Source organism: Dermochelys coriacea, chromosome 3, assembly GCF_009764565.3.
Source record: "Dermochelys coriacea isolate rDerCor1 chromosome 3, rDerCor1.pri.v4, whole genome shotgun sequence".
NCBI lineage: Eukaryota > Metazoa > Chordata > Testudines > Dermochelyidae > Dermochelys > Dermochelys coriacea.
The window spans coordinates 158,503,001-158,525,324 of NC_050070.1; the positions used below are offsets into that span (position 1 = coordinate 158,503,001).

The 22,324-nt window shown below is 44.4% G+C and overlaps 1 protein-coding gene across 1 annotated transcript in view; it reads right to left on the bottom strand.

The window, feature by feature from the left end:
* Positions 1 to 1,681: 1,681 nt before the first annotated feature.
* Positions 1,682 to 22,324, bottom strand: part of LOC119853721 (calpain-14-like) — a 45,300-nt gene continuing 24,657 nt past the window's right edge. Inside the window, exons 9-22 of the mRNA XM_038397125.2 lie at positions 20,329 to 20,403; positions 19,477 to 19,640; positions 18,621 to 18,784; positions 17,387 to 17,398; positions 15,164 to 15,369; positions 14,498 to 14,534; positions 13,918 to 13,980; positions 12,249 to 12,306; positions 10,339 to 10,403; positions 9,880 to 9,948; positions 6,014 to 6,092; positions 4,498 to 4,614; positions 3,812 to 3,867; positions 1,682 to 3,063 (exon numbers count right to left, since the gene is read on the bottom strand). Of these exons, the coding sequence (XP_038253053.1) occupies positions 3,037 to 3,063; positions 3,812 to 3,867; positions 4,498 to 4,614; positions 6,014 to 6,092; positions 9,880 to 9,948; positions 10,339 to 10,403; positions 12,249 to 12,306; positions 13,918 to 13,980; positions 14,498 to 14,534; positions 15,164 to 15,369; positions 17,387 to 17,398; positions 18,621 to 18,784; positions 19,477 to 19,640; positions 20,329 to 20,403 (1,192 nt within the window). The 3' untranslated portion in view covers positions 1,682 to 3,036. The remainder of the gene's footprint in view (positions 3,064 to 3,811; positions 3,868 to 4,497; positions 4,615 to 6,013; positions 6,093 to 9,879; positions 9,949 to 10,338; positions 10,404 to 12,248; positions 12,307 to 13,917; positions 13,981 to 14,497; positions 14,535 to 15,163; positions 15,370 to 17,386; positions 17,399 to 18,620; positions 18,785 to 19,476; positions 19,641 to 20,328; positions 20,404 to 22,324) is intronic.

A 22,324-nucleotide genomic window follows, 5' to 3' on the forward strand; every position in this document is an offset into this window, starting at 1 on the left:
CTGTATCATGTCCCTGGTTGTTCATCTCTGCTCTAGGTAAACCATTCCAATCTTTTCATCTAAAGTCTCTGTATTCCCACTACTATTCCTCTGAGGCATCCTGTCTGATCTTCTGCTCCTTCCTACCCATCTGCTATAGCAATACCACCCATTGCAAAGATCAGTGTCTCTGTAAATGCTGGTGGTTACAAATGAATGCATCCTTCAGAAACCTTTTATATCATTTTCCATGATGCACATTGTAAACAAGGAGTAACAGATCTTCAGAATTACCCAGGAAATATTACTGTGCGAGTGATATAAAAGCTTTACAACACGCAAGTATGCACGATTGCCAAAACATTTTATTATGATCCAGATAATGCCTTTTGGATTGTACACGTTTTGGTATAATACTATAATTCCAGTAAAATATTCTTTACAATTGTGTAAGAGCAAGTCACATGGCTCAATGTAGTTTATTGTTACAAATGTTTATGATACATGGCACAGATGAATTCTGTTCCTTCTCTGGATCAAATAATCAATAGCAAAATAATCTCCCTGCAATTATGTTGCTCAGCAGTAAACGGTGAAAAAATAAATATGTAGAAAATAAACTGGATATATACAGTGGTATGATTGTTGTCTAACATAACAACCTTGGAAATGGGTCCCCCACCCCAATTCTAAGTATAACCTATGCAAGAGGCTATTCAAACCATGCCCAGCACTTAATCCTATTATTAATTGGCAAACTCCCCCAGCTATAAATTATTCCTGTTGACCCTGATCCCACATTACATAACAAACCCAGTGACAGGTCTTCCTCCTCTGTAATGCCAGGCCCCATTCCGCAATGAACTGCTGAGTACAGGGAGTGTCTGGGCAAAGCTTACGGCAAGATCAGGCCCCTGATTCCTCAAATGTCCATGTGGTTCATATGGTGTTGGTATTACGCTCAGTAAATCAGTGAGCTGATTGCTAATTAAATCAGCCTTGTTTAGTTTGCACTGTCCCAACATGTTCACTTGCAGGCCAGGAAGGAGGCTAGAGGGTTCCTTGCTTGTGCAAAGCCACATGCTTTATCACAGGATCTGCTCAAAGAACCTTGGAGGGGACAGGTCTGCGTCTGGGATCTCTGAAATGACACCTATGTTCAGGAAGCCATGCTATTTTCTATGCACCGTACATATTTCTGCTAACCCAGGAACGGGCACATTGGAGAGATCTGAACACCACTATCTACCTATGTTGCACCAGGCCACACAGGTTGTCTATTATAAATAAAAGCAAATACAAAAAGTACAAAAAAATATTTTAACAAGAATACTTTAAGTTAGAGTAACTACATGAACACAGACTAACTATAACTGTAGAAATAGACTGTAACTGCTGGGGGACAAAGCATCATACTTCAACTAGTCCAGCTAATGAGCGATAAACATGAGCAGTGGGTGAAGGCGCCCTTGGGGGAGGCTAGCCCCCAGCCCCTAGCCCTCTGACGGAGGTCCTGCCCCTTTTGCTCCCCTGCCGGCACCTGGAACACACCGCCCCCCTCTGCAGTGATTGGCCCCCCCACTCTGCCCTAGTGCTGGGCGGGCGGGCAGGCGGCACCGCCAGAGTGCCCCCAGCCCCAGCACTGGGCGGCATAGCTGAAGCGGCCCCAGCCCCAGCCCCAGCCCCAGGCAGGCGAGCAGGCCATGTGGCCAAAGCGCCCCCAGCCCCAGCATGATCCCGGTGCTGGGAGGACAGGTGGCGTGGCGAGGCCCCAGCCTGGGGGTCTTCCGCACCACGGCTCCCAGTCTGCCTACCCCAGCCTCGGCCACAGAAGGGGACAGCAGACAGGAGGGGGCCTGGTGGAGTGTGGGCGGGGCCACACAGGCTGTTTGGGGAGGCACAGCCTCCCCGTCTATGATACCTGCCACCCATGGCTATAAAGGTTAACTAATATATAGGGAGTGGTGTGTTATTAAGGGCCAATTCTACTCTCATTACACATGTGCTGCTCCATGGACTTCACTGGGGTATTGCACAGTATTCGGAATGCACAGAATGTACACAACTTCTACTAAGTTGGAAAATAGTGACACTAATCCTTAGAATGCTGTTATTGCACCAAACAGTCTTTTACTGTCCTTTTCAATCTGTAACTGGAAGTCATTACCCAACTTAATTATATAAGCAACAATGTCTCAGCCCTAAACAACCAACAAGGGGGCCAGATCATCAACTGGCATAATCAGCATAGGTCCATTGACTTCAATTTCCACCTGAGGATCTGGCCCGAAAGCTTAGACTTCAGCTTCCAAACTCATTGATAGTTTTCAGTGATTCTTTTTATACCTGGAAGGAGGAAGGGACTTGGATTACATTTGCCTGGAGGGGTTGTGGAATTTGAATGTATTTGTGTCTTTAGAGCATAAGCCATTTGGGGCAGGGATCGTCTCTTTTCTAGGTTTGTCCATCGCCCAGCACAGTGTGGCCCCAATCCTAAGTGGAGCCTTTGGGAATTACCATAATATACATATCTATTAATAATTGTAACAGTGTCCGGCTACAATCAACCTTAAAATTATGCAGAGCCTTACAGATTCAGGGCATCCAATAAGGGACTTTTCATCCTGGTAGCTTCGCTAGTTATAAGAACTACGTGTCACAGCATGCAATCCCCTGGTCTCTCAGTGAATCCACAACTCTGTAGTCCTCCGGCTGATTCTCAGAGGTGTCTGAAATGATGTATTAAAAATAAAAGCCGAACTTCATTTCACTGCATCTCAGGTCTTTAGATCCAATCTGTTCATAAAAGTAGATCCTCATGGGATAAAAATCTATCCATATGGAAAGAGCTTGATCCAGCAACCTGTATTCACTTAAGTTGTCCTAATGCACGTAAGCCACTCCACTGGCTGACCTGGTACTGCTCACAGGAGTAGGGATTGCAGGGTTGGCCCAAAGTATCCAGCATGTATAACAAGTTGATAAGGAACAGCCTTCCACATCCTGGGAGGGGCCTGTGTGTCTAAGTCCAACTCCGTCCTCCTCCGCTGTTTTGCTTTAGGAATAGAGAGTCATCATCATCCACTGTAAAATAAACAGGGAAAGTGGGTGGAACTAGCACATCCAACTGGACTTCAGTAAGATTCACAATGGAGTAGGAGGGTTGTGGGTTTTCTCTCTGTGGCGACACAGTATGAGAACCTCCCATGTGGTCCAACCCTGCTCACATTAGAGTCAATGGGGGCTTTACCATTGACTGCGGTGGGATCACAATTAAGCCCACAAAGCAGGAACTAAGATCTGTGCTCTTCAGATCCCAGAACACATGACCTGTCCCCAGGGTGCAAGAGAAGCAGCTCCATTACTGTCAGGAGCCTAAGAACACTGGAGCATGTGGAGTATAGATTCCATCCAGCAGCAGATCCACATGCACACATCCAAGCCATTGGCTACATTTTATATCCCCAATTAGCCCTCCAAGAAAGTATGATCTCTTGCATTTTATTGGTGGGCAGATGATCTTGTGGCTAATGCAAAAAGTTTAGTGTTCTCAGCATTAACTGCTGTGTGACTGTAGGCGCTCCGTGCCTCAGTTTTCCCCATGTATAAAATGGGGATAACTAACACTTCTCTACCTCACTTGGGTGTTGTGAGGCCTGGTTAATGATTGTAGCATTTTACAGTCACTATGCACAGGTGCAAAAGACCATGCACAGGTGCATGGCAGTGCTGATTCAGGCCCTGTTGTTCTAATTAGCCCTTTACTACAGCAGGCAAAGAGGTCTAAGGCATGGAGCTGTATTTCAGGGAACGGGCAAGTGCATGGCCTTACCTCAGATTCCTGGAGATATATCCCTTTGCCATCTTTAGTTAAGTTCCGAAAGGCCTCTGTGAAGAAATAGAATGAGGGAAATGAATTTGATGGCCAACAGGGACAAGGACAACTCAGACTCGCCAGCCCAGGAGTGAACTGAAATGCAGAGCCTCTAGCAGATCTAGGGGGACCCCACCCCATCTAGCACTGTTCAAAATGCCTGTGCGGGGCATATGGGACATTTGCCAGTGACATGTGGGGTAAAGTATGAGCTGCTTCATGCTGCTGTGATCATTTGAGCCCCGGGGAGATCAGGAGGCTTCCCTCTCTATGGCAGCTCTGGCTGGGACACATCACAGGTCCTCCTGCTTCCTGCATAATAGAAACATCTCTTATTCCCTTAACTCCTTGCACAAGCAAACACTTCAATATCAGATACAAGACCCGCTCTCTCCAAAGAGCCAAACCTTTCCAGGTTGCCTGGCCTAGGAGTCTGGGAAAGAGGCCGAGGGCTTGATTCTCCTCTGATGCACTCCATTGACTTCAGTGGGTTTACTCTTGCTCTACACTAGTTTACATGAGAAGAGAATCAAGCCCCATATCTTGGATCTTGCATCCCCGGGGACTGAGCTGAATGGCTTTGTAAGGCGCCCCAGACTTGCTCTGGAGTTCAGCATCAGTGACATGCTGAGTAACATCCATACCCGCCATGATCTCCACTCGCAGCATGAAGCTGACAAAGCTCTCAAAGCTGATTTTCAGGTCAGGGTTGCCGTATCTGATCGCCATTAGGTTACAGACTTCGTTGCTGAGCGAAATCCCTATAGAAAGGAAGAAAGGGAATGATAGGGCACCTCACAGCCATCCAGAGCATCACAGGATAACTGCAAAACTAACAGAACTTTACCCTTCTCCAGCATCTTTCATGTGAGGATCTCAAAGTCCTTGATAGACATTAATTATGCCTCAAATGAGGGATTGACCTAAACCAGGCCCCCAGATCCAAATGCCACCCCCAAAGTTTGAGTGGTTCAAAATCTAGATCATCTCTACTCACAATATCCATGGGAAGTAGGGCAGGTAATATAACAGTTCCCTCTACCCGCCACTGCAATGCAGCCACCTCTGGAGTAAGTCACAGAAACTGCTTAGCAGCAATATAACACAAGAGTTTAGGAAAAGAGGTGAAGAAGAATATCTGGCTGAAACTAGTGGGGAAAATTATCCCCACACCATTTTCAGGGTCTGGATCTCTCTCCAAGCCTATGTGGTTGTTTTTTTGTCTCACAAATAAATGCAGGTGAATTCTCCGCAAGTGTCTTTCAGTATTTGTGCCTGGACAGCACAACTCTTATGATTTAATGTAACGGCAATACCTGGATTTGGAGGTTATCTTTCACCTCTTTATTATAGCTACAGTTTTGAATCTTACCAAGCAAAATGACTTTAATTAACCAGATGGAGGCAAACTGCCAATAAATCATGAGCATTTAAAAGTCCTGATCCTTAAAAGAACTGTGAGAGTGAATCCTTTCTCTCATGCAGAGCCTCACTGAAGTCGGTGGGACTCTGCCCAAATGCAGAGGTCCACCTGTATAGTTCTCCTGGCAGGATCGGGGCAAAGATCTTAAAGTAATTAAGTCTGACATTGCTACTGCTTGTGTGCTTGTCCAGCTGATATAGAGGGCCAGATCCTCAGCTGCTGTAAATCAGTATTAGCACCACTGACTTTGATGGAGCTGTACTGATTTGTACCAGCTCAGGAACTGCGCCCCCACATACACACACACAACCAATCGGTTAAGGTGAAGTTAGTTATGACTCTGTGGGGATAGTATAGGTTCAAAATAGGGCTTATAATGGAGAGTTAAATTTGGAGTGGTTGCCTTCCTACCCCAGTAGAGAGCTGTCAATAAGACGTGGATATACTGTACATGAAGCTAAAGTGAAACTTCACGCTGCAAATCACTTTCAGAAGCCAAGGTCTGGGGTCCTTGCAATACTGATAAAGTATCCTTAACCTGACTGCTGGGACAGTGGTTGGGAGAGAAGCTAGAGGGAGTAGCAGAAGTAGCTACCATCAAGGGGAAGAGATGGTTGTGTGTTGTTTGCCCCTTTTACTGGCATTTGATATAGTCTTCTAGTTCTTTCCCAGTCTGGGGGATTTTCCAGGCTTTTATGAGGATGTGGTTACTTGCCAAAAGTCAGTGGCCTGCTCACCTGTCTCCTGCACAGCTGCATGCAATTCCACTAAATCCAGATTTCCTGATCTATCAACATCTTTCTTCTGGAAAACTTCCTGTTTAAAAAAAAAAATCAAACAAGTGAAAGAAACAAGAAGTGATTCTGAGCCTCTTAGAAGGGGAGATCTGTTGGTCAGCAGCATTGACACACAAACCCACTTCGCTATGTGTGGGGCTCATCAACGTGGAGGTGTCAAAGCAATTCATTACTTATACTTAGTAGTAGTAATAATAATATAGGAGAGTAGTAGATTTTTCCACCTGATGGAAACCAGGAATCTCTATTAATTTCCTCTGCAAAGCATCCACAGAGTTGGGAGTTGTACCTGGAAAAGTTACAGGCCAAAAGTCTGTCCTATTTACAATCTGACTCCAGTGGGATTTCACAGGGGGTAAAGTCAGTGCAGAATTTGGTCCCAAGGAATCTGTTTGCAATGTGTGGATATAGTATCTATTCAGGGATACGGTGTTCCCACATGCAAGAATATGCCCTGACTAAAGTTCACAGGGTCCAGAGTTCTGATCCCAGATGAACCAGTGACTCACTATGGAACCTTTCCTTAAATCAGTTGGGGCTAGATCCATGAAGGGACTTAGGCATTGCAATGCCTAACTTCTAGTGCTCTGCTGCCAGGTGGAATTCACAGCCCTGAGTTAGATGCCCAGGCTCTCTATACCAATGAACAGAGCGAGTTAGGTGCCTAAGAATGGGATTCTCAGAAGCCAGCAAGCTGAGTGGAGAGTTGCCTAAACTAGCCAACGGTAAATGCTGGGGAGAGGAGTGAGGCCTCAGCCTTGCCCCCAAGAGCAGTTTGGAGCATAACTCTGGGCCAGAGAGAGGTGCCAATATCTGCTCACGATTCACTGCCATAAACGCTCTCCTGCAGTTGGATGCCTCAATCCCTTTAGAATTGGTATGGCAAGCCCCATCTTTTCATGTAATCTGTATATATCTTCCTACTGTATTTTCCACTCCATACATCTGATGAAAAATTCATAGGAAGGAGTTGTAGACCAAGCTGGATGAGCAAGCATCTTAGAGAGGTGATTAAGAAGAAGCAGAAAGCATACAGGAAGTGGAAGATGGGAGGGATCAGCAAGGAAAGCTACCTTATTGAGGTCAGAACATGTAGGGATAAAGTGAGACAGGCTAAAAGTCGAGTAGAGCTGGACCTTGCAAAGGGAATTAAAACCAATAGTAAAAGGTTCTATAGCCATATAAATAAGAAGAAAACTAAGAAAGAAGAAGTGGGGCCGCTTAACACTGAGGATGGAGTGGAGGTTAAAGATAATCTAGGCATGGCCCAATATCTAAACAAATACTTTGCCTCAGTCTTTAATAAGGCTAAAGAGGATCTTGGGGATAATGGTAGCATGACAAATGGGAAGGAGGATATAGAGGTAGATATTACCATATCTGAGGTAGAAGCAAAACTGAAACAGCTTAATGGGACTAACTCGGGGGGCCCAGATAATCTTCATCCAAGAATATTAAAGGAATTGGCACCTGAAATTGCAAGCCCATTAGCAAGAATTTTTAATGAATCTGTAAACTCAGGAGTAGTACCGAATGATTGGAGAATTGCTAATATAGTTCCTATTTTTAAGAAAGGAAAAAAAAAGTGATCCGGGTAACTACAGGCCAGTTAGTTTGACATCTGTAGTATGCAAGGTCCTGGAAAAAATTTTGAAGGAGAAATTAGTTAAGGACATTGAAATCAATGGTAAATGGGACAAAATACAACATGGTTTTACAAAAGGTAGATCGTGCCAAACCAACCTAATCTCCTTTTTTGAAAAGGTAACAGATTTTTTAGATAAAGGAAATGCAGTGGATCTAATTTACCTAGATTTCAGTAAGGCATTTGATACCGTGCCACATGGGGAATTATTAGTTAAATTGGAGAAGATGGGGATCAATATGAACATCAAAAGGTGGATAAGGAATTGGTTAAAGGGGAGACTGCAACGGGTCCTACTGAAAGGCGAACTGTCAGGTTGGAGGGAGGTTACCAGTGGAGTTCCTCAGGGATTGGTTTTGGGACCAATCTTATTTAATCTTTTTATTACTGATCTTGGCACAAAAAGTGGGAGTGTGCTAATAAAGTTTGCAGATGATACAAAGCTGGGAGGTATTGCCAATTCAGAGAAGGATCGGGATATTATACAGGAGGATCTGGATGACCTTGTAAACTATAGTAATAGGATTAAATTTAATAGTGAGAAGTGTAAGGTTATGCATTTAGGGATTAATAACAAGAATTTTAGTTATAAATTGGGGACGCATCAATTAGAAGTAAGGGAAGAGGAGAAGGACCTTGGAGTATTGGTTGATCATAGGATGACTATGAGCTGCCAATGTGATATGGCTGTGAAAAAAGCTAATGCGGTTTTGGGATGCATCAGGAGAGGCATTTCCAGTAGGGATAAGGAGGTTTTAGTACCATTATACAAGGCACTGGTGAGACCTCACCTAGAATACTGTGTGCAGTTCTGGTCTCCCATGTTTAAAAAGGATGAATTCAAGCTGGAGCAGGTACAGAGAAGGGCTACTAGGATGATCCGAGGAATGGAAAACTTGTCTTATGAAAGGAGACTTAAGGAGCTTGGCTTGTTTAGCCTAACTAAAAGAAGGTTGAGGGGAGATATGATTGCTCTCTATAAATATATCAGAAGGGATAAATACAGGAGAGGGAGAGGAATTATTTCAGCTCAGAACCAATGTGGACACAAGAACAAATGGGTATAAACTGGCCACCAGGAAGTTTAGACTTGAAATCAGACGAAGGTTTTTAACCATTAGAGGAGTGACGTTTTGGAATAACCTTCCAAGGGAAGCAGTGGGGGCAAAAGATCTATCTGGTTTTAAGATTCTACTTGATAAGTTTATGGAGGAGATGGTATGATGGGATAATGGGAATTTGGTAAGTAATTGATCTTTAAATATTCAGGGTAAATAGGCCAAATCCCCTGAGATGGGATATTAGATGGATGGGATCTGAGTTACTATAGAAAATTCTTTCCTGGGTATCTGGCTGGTGAATCTTGCCCATATGCTCAGGGTTTAGCTGATTGCCATATTTGGGGTCGGGAAGGAATTTTCCACCAGGGCAGATTGGAGAGGCCCTGGAGGTTTTTCACCTTCCTCTGTAGCATGGGGCATGGTTGACTTGAGGGAGGCTTCTCTGCTCCTTGAAGTCTTTGAACCATGATTTAAGGACTTCAATAGCTCAGACATGGGTGAGGTTTTTCATAGGAGTGGGAGGGTGAGATTCTGTGGCCTGCGCTGTGCAGGAGGTCGGACTAGATGATCAGAATGGTCCCTTCTGACCTTAGTATCTATGAATCTATAAATCTAAGTGGATTTTAGCCCACAAAAGCTTATGCCCAAATAAATTTGTGAGCCTCTAAGGTGCCACAAGGGCTCCACGTTGTTTTTGCTGATACAAACTAACACGGCTGCTACTCTGAAATCAATCCCTTTGTGGATCCTAGCCCCTGACCTTCTTGTGTGTCAGTCACAGACAGCAGGTCAATTGGGTTTTAAAAGCAGGTACCTCAGTGAAAACAGATGCTGCACCAGCACTGATCTTTCCTGGGTATACACCTCTTACAAAGGTGTATCTCCATTCTCGCTGGATCCTCCCTCACCTCCGGTGACTGCCCTGATTAAGACTATGTATTTCCTTGTGTCTTGACAAGCAGGCAACTTTTCCATCCGGTTCACATCCTCATGAGTCTTCAGAGCTACCCAGAGATCAGACTGGGTTCTTGGGATTTAATTGTTTCCTAGCCAACACCGATTGAGAAGTATACAGGGAGGTAAGTAAAATATTTTTGTACCAGATAGAAAAGCAGCCTCTTCCACAGGATCCTGAATTCCTGAATACTCAGTGTGCCAGTGGCATTAAGCTTAGTGGAGGAGTTAAGGTCGATGATGTCTTGGTAAAGGGGCAGAGACTCCAAAATTGGGGGAAAAAAACCAAAACACAAAAAACAGTCAGTCAATATAATTTTATGAATTCTGGGAAGTTCTCCCTTCACTATGGACCTGCTCCTGCTCCCACTGAAATCAATGAGAGTTTTGCTACTGATTTCAATGAGAGCACAATCTGGCCCTTTACAAAACAAACCCCATTTCTTCCTGACTGAATTGTTGTTATTGGGAGTTAGGAAATCAGTGAGCAGGGAAATGCCCTGATGGCATAGAAATCACAGTGTAAGTCCCTCCCCCATGGAGAATAAAGCTCAGGTAAGGTATTAGGTGCGTCAAATAAATATACAGCCTAAGCTAAAGGATACGTCCAGTAGTGCCAGGATACCTTGGCAGGCATCCAGAGTAAATCTCAGCCAAAAGCTCTGGAGATCTGGAAAAGAGAGGACTGTTATGGTGAATAACTGAACACTGCTTAGTAAAATAGACCCCAGGGTCCTGAACCTGCTGCCCTCGAAACTCAATGGCGAAACTGCCATTAATTTCACTGGGGATAGGATTGGGCCCCCCAAACCTTTTGTGACACTGTTCCTCTCATTTACAAGTTACATCACTTGTGATTCAACCTGGGCAAGGTAAAAATGTAAGACAGTGGGCCAGATTCCACTTTCAGCCGCATGGGTGTAATTCCCATGGAAGCCAATCGGAGCTCCCTGCGGCCATGTGATGAAGAGCAGAATATGACCCCATTACCTGTAGCTAACACCAGAAATAGCAGTTAAAGAGCACCCCAAATTGTAATCCCAAATGCAATTTGCTGGGTGACCTGGAGCAGTCACTCGATTTCCTTAGGCTTAATTCATCTGTGATGCAGCTTCGCTAGCCACAATGAATTGAAACCCTGGTGCTTAGTCTCTCTCTCTCTCAAAAACACAGAGAGACCGGCAGCTTTTAAACTCACAAGCATAATTGAAAACCTAATTCTGAGCATTCCTGGACCATACACGAGTTACATGAAAAGAAACAGAAAGAAACTAATCTTGTTGCAACTCATGATTATAGATTGCCTGTAGGCTTCCACGGAGCAGAAGCCATAACTCACAGATCCCTACTCTACAGAAAGCGAAGATGCTGTAATCTCATTATAGCCCTGTTTATTAAATATGCATCATGCACAGTAAAGTTTTGAAATGAATGTCTTCAAACTGATTGTCTATGAAGAGTAAAGACACTCCACCTCGATTGGTTAGTTTCCTTACAGATTTCATAACACTCAATGGGTCACTTTCGAAAGATACCAATATGAAAATAAAAAAGCAATCTTCATTCACCCTTGAGAAAATTAAAGGAACTTGCAACCCTTCAGATGTTTTATCTACCCAGGGACAGGTGCAATGAAAGAGACTAGTGCTGGGAAAGCCCATTATTAGAACTGATCAGGAATTCTATTGTCTGCAAATGTCAATTTGTCAAACCAAAACTTTTCATGGGAAATGATCACTTTTGACAAATTTTTTTACTTGAAAAATTTTAGGAAAAACAGTTTTGAAACGGTCAAAACTTTTAATTTTGATATTTTCTAACAAAAAATTCTGGTTTTCTGGTTTGAAGTTGGATTGAAGATGAATCACTTGATGGTTACCGGTTCTGTTCATTCCCTCTGAAGCACCTGGCATTGGTCACTGTCGGAAGACAGGACCCTGGGCTTGATGGACCATTGGTCTGATCCAGTATAGCCGTTCTTATATTCTTAAACAACTTTTGTCTTTAATTTAAGCTAATTCTGATAAAAAGTCAAAATTGAAACCAAATGTTTCAACTAACTGAATCCCGGGTTTTTTTTTTTCAAACTTTCTGTTTGTGAAAATATCTGAGATTTTGACTTTTCATCCCCATTTCTGAGGGGAAAATTTGTTGAAGTCTCAAAAGTTTGCGGCATGAAAAAGCCATTTCCCAGCCAGTTCTACTCATTACCCTCCTGTTCCTACATCACCCTTAATCTGCATAAGTATAAAGAGACTCAGCCAACTTATGCTCAAACTTGTCAGGCATTGTGTTTTTGGGCCACATCTGTACCAAATCCTGAGAACTGATCCTTGCTGGTTTGGAATCCAATTTGGAACTTAAATTATCAGAAAAGGGTCAGACCCAGGGTTTCAGACCAGCTCCTCCACTCCCAGAACTCAGGGAAGGAGTTTGGGAGTTACAGGTCCACTTCAGGCTCATCTCTAACTAGCACCTAATTAAGGTTATTAAACTATTATCTCCTAGCACTTACGTGTCCAGACCACGTTATTCAGGATCCTCTGGAGTTGGACAGCGTTTATTTCAGGATGCTAAGGGAGACAAATACTATTGTAATAAATTTCCCCTCCTTGGATTTCCCAGCATGTCCTGTCTTCACTATCTGCCTTTTCAGTCCCAGTCCAACTCCCATGGAAAGACACCCATTGACTCTGGGGGTGTTCAATTACACATTTAGATTGTTAAAAGCACATTCTCATCTGGTATAAAATGGTCGAAGCTCCACAGTCGTTCATGCATTTAGTTATTTTCACCAGCTGAAAAATCTTATTTTCAAAAGATCCTCTTTGTCTTTTATGATATCTGTCACATCAAGCACATTGTCAGCAAAGATGGAAAATTTAAAAATATTTCTATTTCAGTTTTCAAAGCAGATTTTTTTTTGTTTTATGAATTTTTCATGGTTTCCAAAAACTGAAATTTAATTTTCTGGAACCTTTTGATTACTGAAAAACTTCAGTTGCTGAAACCAAAAACTGTCCAAACCACAGAAAACCCCCCTGTGAAAGATAGCTGGAATGAGTGTAGCAAGTATTTATGTGCACACTCATCCAACCAAGGAGTCAAGAAAACACCCCATGACAACAATCAAAAGTTACACATGAAACAAAAATAATTTTGAAAAACCTGGAAAAAAATCTGTTTGTTTTTTTTTCCCCATGAAAAATAAAGCCTCAAAAAATTTCTAAAATGTTTACAACCGAAAAATTTTGTCAGAACCAAAAAGTTTTTGTGGAAATTTTCATTTGTGATCATATGCTGTTTTTTATATGAAAAAAAAATTGTGTGCAGAATTATGCACAAAATTTTGACCAGCTCTAATTCTCAGAGTTAAACAGGGCCTGATCTTCAGAAGAACTGAAGAACTGCAGCTCCAGCTAATATCAATGGGAACTGCCAGCACTCAGCACCTCTGAAAAATTAGCTTCATAATAATAACAATCTGTAAGAATAAATATTAATTCTCTACGAGCACGGCTATTCATCAATTCATCAATCCATTGTGGTCATCTAATCTGACCTCCTACAGAACACAGACCAAAGAACTTCCCCGAAATAATTCCTAGAGCAGAGCTTTTAGAAAAACATCCCATCTTGATTTTACAATTGACAGTGATGGAGAATCCACCACTTTGCTAAATTGTTCCTGCGGTTAATTACTCTCATCATTAAAAAGTTATGCCTTATTTCCAGTCTGAATTTGTCTACCTTCAACTTCTAGCCATTGGATTGTGTTATATCTTTCTCTGTTAGTTTGAAGAGCCCACTATTAAATAATTGTTCCCCGTGCATATCAGATAATGGGAACGGCTTTGCTAATGCCTATGTTAACTTTCTGAGTACACCCAGTGTAAATTTATGGCTTTCAGAAGCCTAAGCAGACCCAACATGAGCTGAGTGCCATGAATTTAATGAAGAGTGCTTTTCTCTAACTGGCATGTTTCTCGCCTGCTTACGTATTGCACAACTCCTCGCATGACATTCATGCTGTACCCTCAAGCCGATCTCCTATGTTCCCCACAGTGTCCAGCACACTCCAGCACCCAACTGACAACATTCTGACTTTTCTTTGCACAATTGCTCTGGTAGCACAAGCGGCTGGCCTTGAGTCATTTCCTTTGGCAGTTAATGTGTATGCTTACTTGTTCAAAATGCTTATTGAAGAAATCCTCATAAATTTTGCCTTCATGTTTATCAATTATTTCCTTTAGTGAAAAAAAAAGTCAATGTTAACTGAAGAGATAGAAGCAGGAGTATCCAACATACAATCACATTCTTCCCAAATTTCACTGCATTCCCTGTCCTGCCATCACCACTGCAATTACTTGCCCAGCTCCCCAACTTCAACTTTGCTAGTACATAAAAGGAGAAGAGTGGGGAGGAACACAAGTAAATAAAAGGGAGACCCTCTGCAGGCAGATGGAAAAGAAAGAGTGAGGATGAATTGTGATGATCTCACCAAAAAGAATGGTTTGCACAGCAGTGAAAAAGCCTAAGTGTCTGCTGATTTGTCTGTCTTGTTCTGAATGTTTATACCATGTTCACCTTCATGGTACAAGAGATTCTGTCTATAGAACAAGACAGGGCCTCTCAGTCTTAAAGTGCTGTAACAGGAAGTCTCACATTCCAAACCATCTCAACCCTGCCCCATCGCTGCCACAGAAGAAAAGCCAAAGTCTGAAATACAACTTCCAACAGTCCACCTCCCTCATTCCAACCAACCTTGGAAAGGATGAAACTTGAATTTCCGCCCATTTCACTAAAAATGGAAAACAATGGAAATGTTAGACAGTGTCTCCCTTATCACATGTGATTCTCCACCTGCCAACCAGAATTCTTTCCTCTGCTTTCCATGCAGGGACCCCAACCTGACCACACATAGCTGCTGTGTCTACAATAGGGATTTTCCCCACCATTGCAACTCCATTAGTGGAAGCAATAGTGTCAGTATGGCTCTAGGTGGCTGCTGGCATTTTAAGCACTACATCAGCTAACGCTGCACAGAACAGGTCTGCTGGATGTGGTGGAAAGAAGACCAGTGGCTGCTTGAGCCTAGTCTGCACTAGAGCTTTCGCCGTTGCTACCAGCCATGGTGCTGAACCAGTCGTAGCGATGGTGGAAAATGTAAGGGGAAATATCCTAATGCAGACAAGACCAGTGTCCTGCATCTCCCCATTCAGTATGCACAGTGTCCCAAGTGCTTCTAGTTCAACACTCGGATATAGACTAATAGCATTGTTTAGGCTATGGAGCAAGTACTTATCCTAAGCTGCATCCAGCCCAGTAGCAGACAGCACTGACCTCTGACTCCACCACCCCGGTGGAAAGGCACAACTATCCCAGGAGCACCAAGAAAACCCTATAAGCAAGGGCATGGCATCATCTCACCGAAGGACGTGTTTCCTGGAGAAGACCCGCAGGATGAACTCGGACTCCTGCCGGGGTTCCGCGGTGGAGGGGACGATGACATAGACCCCAGGCTGCAGCCGGAAATTCTGAGTCACTTCCCGTTCATTCAGGAAGAGATGCCTTTGGTTGACGGAGGGGTTCCTGGCAAAGAACGCTGGCGCCAGCTTTTTGTTGCTTTTGTGGTACTGGCCAGGGAAGAAGGAAAGGAAATTCCCATTGGTTTCAGGTGAAAGTCATGTGGGGAACCCAGGAGGCTTGCTTAAAAAAAACCTGCCAGAGCACATCCACTTTCCATAATCCACAAGCAAAGGAGGCAGACAACAGAGATCTAATCAGAGAGCCAAACGACCAATCTCCCTGTCTGTCCTCCTGCCAGATTGTCCTTACGGCACATTCTCATTGTCCAGTTTTAAAAATCACCAAGCAATGGGGCTTCCACCCAAGTCCCTTTGCAGCCTGCTCAGATCTCACTAGAAACAGCAGCCCAGAGCCTGATTGGGGGATGAGGCAAGAGTGGCCTTAGGCACCTTTTGCACCCTTCTTATTCTGGGCTGCTGCAGGCGTCATTTCAGCTTCCAGTAAAAGGTATAACAGCCAGGAGCTGCCCTAAGCTCCAGCAGCCTTCTGAGCACTGCACTACCCACAGCAGCACATAATGCCCTAGGTTGATGGCTACGTTCTCAGCTTTTTCCTCATGCTCCCCAGCTCTTCCCCAGCATGCCCCATGCACAAGAGTTTTGGGTTTTTTGGGGGGTGGGTCATGGATTTATAGGGTCACCTGTGGTGGTGGTCCTACACTGTGTCTGCACCAGGACAAAGTGCTCCAGAACCTTACTGGGGTGAGGGGAGAATTCCACCTTAAGTCTTTGCTACAGCTTCCAGGCCTCCATGTGTGTGTGTGTATCGCCGATACCCCAGGTCCTACTCAAGGGTGCAGCACTCTTTGCTCTTACAAATGTTTTTTATTCTGCAGGCCAAAATACTGCAGCCTCCTTACATGGGCTGTGCCTCAAAACGGCTCAGACGTTTCGCTCTCTTGCAGAATTATGGAGTTCCAATTCTTCTCCCTTTGTCCATATTTCTCTCATGCTAATGTGGCAATTTCATCGAGGGGGGCATGGGGCTGCTCCTTACCATGCATCTTATATTACTGTCATAGCTTTTATGCCTCTGTCAATACCGTGATTCACTGTCGTTCCAATTCCAAAAACTGTCTCGATTTTACATCTCTCAGCATTAATCTCGGTGTTCGATACAAACCTGAAACTCAATTCCGAGCCACCACCAGCCCTGGTCTCCCCATTAGCACGCATGCAGCACAGACAGTGCTGTAGTGTTCTCCTAATCTGGGTCAGGCCCATGTGTGTAACTGGCAAATTTAATCTCACTTGTATTCCTAATGGTGCCCTAACATCCCTAGTTCAGAAAGAGCCCATATCTGAGGCTACTGTTTCTAACACAAGGTAATTAACAATGCAAACATGCTGGAGTGATTGTTCGCTAGAGTTAGTTCTTTACCAGTCCAAATTCCTGGGGACACTGACTTTGGAAGTGAGTTAAGTGGTTAGCAGGGCAGTAGGTGCAGGATTCCTAGATACAAGATCAGAGCTAGATCCTGCCCTGGTTTATACCTGCTCCAGCCCCTTTCAGATCAAGGGGTATAAGTCAGGGCAAACTCAATCCTCAGTTTTTAACTCCCAGGAGCCCAGCTCAGGTCCCAAAGTCCCATGAGAAGGGGAAAGGGTTAAGAACATCCTGTAAATGTTGGCAAAGCCCAGGTGGCAGAAGACACCTGCAGCCTTTTCCCCAGGAGATCCCCAACAGTGAGCTGGTGGGAGGGTGAGTTACCCTGAGACTCCTCTAACTAACGCTGGGCCCCATCCCAGTCCTTGGCTGATCCCAAGAGTGGGAGGATGACATGTCACCTTTCCCTTCCCCTTGCCCCATCGCTGCTCAGAGTGCAGCTCAGATGCAGCCCAGGAGCAGGGCCTTAATGCTGAATTGAGGTATGCTCCTCCCCACACAGCCCGATTCGTAGCTCTGTATTAATGGTGATTTCTCGTAATGCTTTCTTTCTAAAACCTGTATTAAGGCGTTTAGAACTGTGGGTCAAGAAACAAAGGCACTCGCAGCTCCACAGGTGGTGACATAGCATCTGCATTGCCCCCATGTGACTCCAACGGAAGGCAGAGAGGGACTTACCTCTGGGCCCACCTAAAAGGGAAAAAAGAGAGAGCAGCCCTCAGTCAGGGTGTTCAGAGCCCTTTGGCTCACAGCTAACAGCAAATGTAGTTTAACAACTGGAAGCAGCTCAGGGGATTCAATGGGGCTCCTTAACTTAAAAAGCCTGGATTCCTCCTTTTGAAAATCTTTCCAGGCCATCCACAGCCTATTCGCCAGGCTGGGTCAGTAAAGCTTGGGTTGCTGAAACACGTGGTGGCAACAGGACCCTCAGCACTTTCAGCAGTCACGCAGGAAGCTCCCTACGGAAGGGAATCCCTTGCTAATGTGGCCCACTTTGGTGCTGCAGCTAGAGGTGCACAGTGCCCCAGCAGGAAATCAGGGAGGCTTTGTACCTGACTGAGGCACAGTGGCCCTAGTTTTCAGAATAGCTGAGCACCCACAACTCCAGCTAAAGTCCACAGGAGTCAGGGCTGTGGAGAATCTCTGATCAGCAGGCTGCACGTTCCCCTGGAGCTGCTGGGAGGACAGAGGAAATAATGCTATGGGCCACACCCCTTCCAAATGTGATGGCTGCCACATCAGGGATTGAACGGGGACCTCCAGAGCTAAAAGCAGGAGCTGCAATAGCTTGAGCTAAACCTCATCAGCAGTAGTGTCATTGACTAAAATCCTCTATGCCTGGGGCATAGAGGGGGAACCTATAGCACTCATTCACCAGTACGTTACACACGCCTGCAACATCACACCCAGGGCCAGCTCCCTGTCCCTCCCCACCCTCTGTGGGCTGATTTTGCCAGTATGGATGATAGCCTGAGGAGGACTCTGTATCCAGCCTCTGCTCAGGAGGGTCCTAGCCCTTCCCTCAGACCCTGGTGCACACACACACACACACACACACACACACACACAGCTGGGCATGGTGAAACCCAGTACATACTGGGGTAGCAGGAGCTCCTTTACAGCCCTGCAGTTTGACAAAGACTATGCAAACACAGAGCACGTCCTGTGCTTGATGAAAAGCTCAAGGAAAGCCTTGTCTGAAGGGGCCCAGCCCCGCTGATTCAAGAGGAGATTCTTGGATGAATAGGAGCCACATGCAGACAGGGAGGTGAGAACACAGAGCCCACTGGGCTTTGCTGGATATGTAACTCCAAGGATCTGAAGAGCTCTCACTTGGTTTGAAGGGCTAGGAAGTGTCTCACGTTGGGCAGGGCAACCCAGTTATTCTACCACAGATCAGATTTCTACCCACCTTGAAGATGGAAAACCCTATGGAGAGGTGAGGTGCCCGGTTTCGGTGTTTGCTGCTGGGTTTCTGGATCAGGGACACCAGCACACTGCAGGAACGGAGGGACCTTTTGCTGCCATCACCCTGCAAAACCTCCAGCCAGTACTGGGGATTCATCCAAAACGTATCTGAGAAGCAAAACATAAAAACCTTCTGGCCACATTTTCCATTACACATTTTCTCATTGTGTTTCCACGTGATACCTGGCTTCAGGCTGAGTGGGGGAAGCAGTTCATTTATAACCCCCAGAGGCCCCAACCAAAATCAGAGCCCTACTGTGCTAGGTAATACACAGACATATAGTAAGAGAGAGGCCCTGCCATGGAAGAACTCACAATCTAACCAGACAAGACAAAGGGTGGGAGGAAGGAAGAATTATTTCCCCTCATTTTAGTGGGAACTGAATCACAGGGGTACCAATTGCCAGAGGTGCTGAGCACCTGCAGTTCCCATTGACTTCAACTGAACTAGTGGATGCACTGCATCTCTGAAAAAATCAAATCTTAAGCGGCTTGCCCAAGTCACAGAGTCAGGAATTGAAACCACCTCTTCTAAGTGCCACAATAGGCCCATAAGCACAAGTCCATCCTAAGGAAACAACCTGATTTCAGTGGTAATGGAGAATAAGCTGGCTCCCTTACCTGTTCATTGCAGGCTTTCTAACCGTTTTTAAAAGGTGTGAATTTTGCTCACGATAGGGTAACATTGGCCTTTGGGTCTTGAGCCAAACTTTGCTTTGCTTGAACAAATTCCGTTCTTTACTATTTACACAAAAAGTCTAAATCCGGATCCCTTAAAGTGCCACCCAAGTACCGTTCACCTTTGTAGGGCCTCATCCTGCCACCTGCCGTGCTCCCTTTGACCCATCTCCCAATCTGCAGAGAATACATCCACTTCTTCCCATCTTCCTGGCTCATCAGGTCAGGAGTTAATTTACAGATCATCAGATCTACAAAATGGGTCTTAAAATCTTGCAGAGACATCCTGTGAAAAGACCGCCACAAGATGCTAGTCAGCAGCCAATCCGTGTGGTTAAAAAGTAGAGGCTGGATATTCCCAGCACTGCCCCATTCTGTGTTACATATGGTAATCCTTACATATTATTAGCTAGTAAAGAAGTTAAGGTTTGCTCCACCAGCAACATGCAGCAAGTGGTGAACGCATAACTAAAGGCCCAACAAAGGACAGCAGCCAAGAGATTATGAGAATGCAAGCAAAAGAACAAGTATAATGAAACTGGCTGCAACATTGCCACCTGGTGGCAAAAATCTGTGGGAATGGGAAGCCGTTGAACAAACACTGTCTGCCTGATCAAAGCTTTTCCTTGGTTTGTGTTGAAAATATGATAACAAATAGACTTTAAGGTCAGAAGGGACTGGACAAAGATTCTTCCTCTGCTCTTGAAAGTGCTCTTGACTTCACATAGCAAAGCACTTGTATCATACAGGCTGTTTCTCATGTTCCTTTCCCACCAGGTGGCAATGTAGCAGCCCCATGTAATTTTTCCCTTTGTTTTGTTAAAAAACAAAAAGTGTTCCAATTGTTATAAAGCATCATGCACATATCTCATCTTAGAGCACAGCAAAGGACAGCAGATTTAGCTTCAGCATTAGCTGTGGCCGTAGCCCTGGATGAAGGAGGAGAGGAGCTCAGATATTCACAGTTCCATTACCAGAATTCTCCATCATCTTCGTTTCTCCGCAGCAAAATCTTCTCCTTCAGTCTGAGCAGCTCCCAGTTCCTGGAGCTAGGGACAGAAACAAGGCAGCTGATTTTGAAGCAATAACTAAATAAATGCTCCAAATCTATCTTCAAGTTTAAGAAGCTCAATACAGACATCTGCTATTAGATCAGTTCCTGCTGTAACAAATCTCTGGCCCCAAGCAGTTCACAGTTCACACTAGACAAGACACACTTTGGACACTCAGAATGACACGTCAGAAGCAGGGATAGAACCTAAATCCCCCTAGACCTAAAGCATAGGCTTGAGCTGAAGGCGAATCTCCATGAGCTGCTAGCCATAGAGGTCCTATGTAAAACAGCTGAGCAGTTCTGATTTTCTCCTGCAGAGAGCACTAATGTTGGATAGCACGCTCGCCAGCAGAGCTAGGGGTTGTCCCATTCCATGAGAATTTTTGAGATTTTGAATTTTTTTCTTGTCTTCAAAGAATGAAATGTCAAAATCTGAAAACAAAATGGATATACATTTTTCCTATAAATTTACGTATATTTCTAAAGAAAGTCATTTTGATCTGAAAAATTGAATTTTTTCATTTTGAAAATATCAAAATGGAACATTTCAAACAATGTAGAAACTTTTTTTTCCCCTTTTTTTTTTTAAAAATGGGAAGTTCATCGAAACAGGCCCTCTCCTGAAAACAGTTTTGGTTTCAACTAATCAACATTTTCCAAAGAAAAAACATGTCGGAAAATTCCCAGCCAGCTCTACTGGCCAGTTCATTAGATTATACGTGCTGCTTTCCAATGTTTAAAATATAGACCTTGGGTTCTATTTTGTTGGTCAATTCTGTGTCGAAGAACACATAATCGGAAGAAAATTCTGCATCAAGTATCAGAGGCATCTGGAAGTGATTTACAAGTCAGGCCTACGGTATGCTCTTCATTCTTTCTTCAACGTGGCCAGCTTTTCTGTTGTCACGTGACAGACGCAGATCAGAGGAAAGTTACACTCTCCTCATACAAGGCGAAATCCAGACACCTTCCCAACATCCCCTCATAAAACCTGAACAAAGAGGATTTGTGCAGGGAACTAATTGGAGCTTCTGAAGAAGGAATCTGCCCCAACCTAAAATGAGGGTAGGTTGCAGGGCTACCACACACAGTCCTTTTGCAGCTGTCACTCCAGCCTCAGAGCTGGAATAGCAGGCACCGTCCCTCTGCGATGGAGGGGCAGTGTCTACTGTACTTACTATGCCCTCTGTAGGGGAAAAGGAAGTTCCCAGCCACTACATCCATGTAAAAAGAAAAGGAGTACTTGTGGCACCTTAGAGACTAACAAATTTATTAGAGCATAAGCTTTCGTGAGTTACAGCTCACGTCATCGGATGCATTTGGTGGAAAATGCATCCGATGAAGTGAGCTGTAACTCACGAAAGCTTATGCTCTAATAAATTTGTTAGTCTCTGAGGTGCCACAAGTACTCCTTTTCTTTTTGCGAATACAGACTAACACGGCTGCTACTCTGAAACCTGTCACTACATCCATGTAAACACAGATTCAGTGGCCCTTCCACTACTTCTCTTGCCATCTCTAATTGTGCCTTCCACTTTGTAATACTCAGAGCCAGCCTGATGCCTACTTTCCTGAAGAGCAGGTAGCTCAGGCCCTGCCTCACTCTAATCTCAGAATTCCAGAAGTTGAAGTATATAGAAGGTCTTGCCTGATCCGCAAACAAAGCGGTGAATGTTCTGATATAGGATATTGGATCACCTTACTATTCTAGCTGTCCTGGGAGCAGCCTCGCTGGTAATCCAAAAACACCTGTTTCTGATGCTAGATCACACACTGTGTTCATCATTTTGCATTATGTAAAAGGGGTTCTTCATTATGTTTCCTTTGACAAAAAAAAACAGAACCAACGTTCTGTTTTAAGTGCTCAGAAGCAGCATGTGTGAAATAAGTAAGTTGGTTGAACTGCATTAGCACTG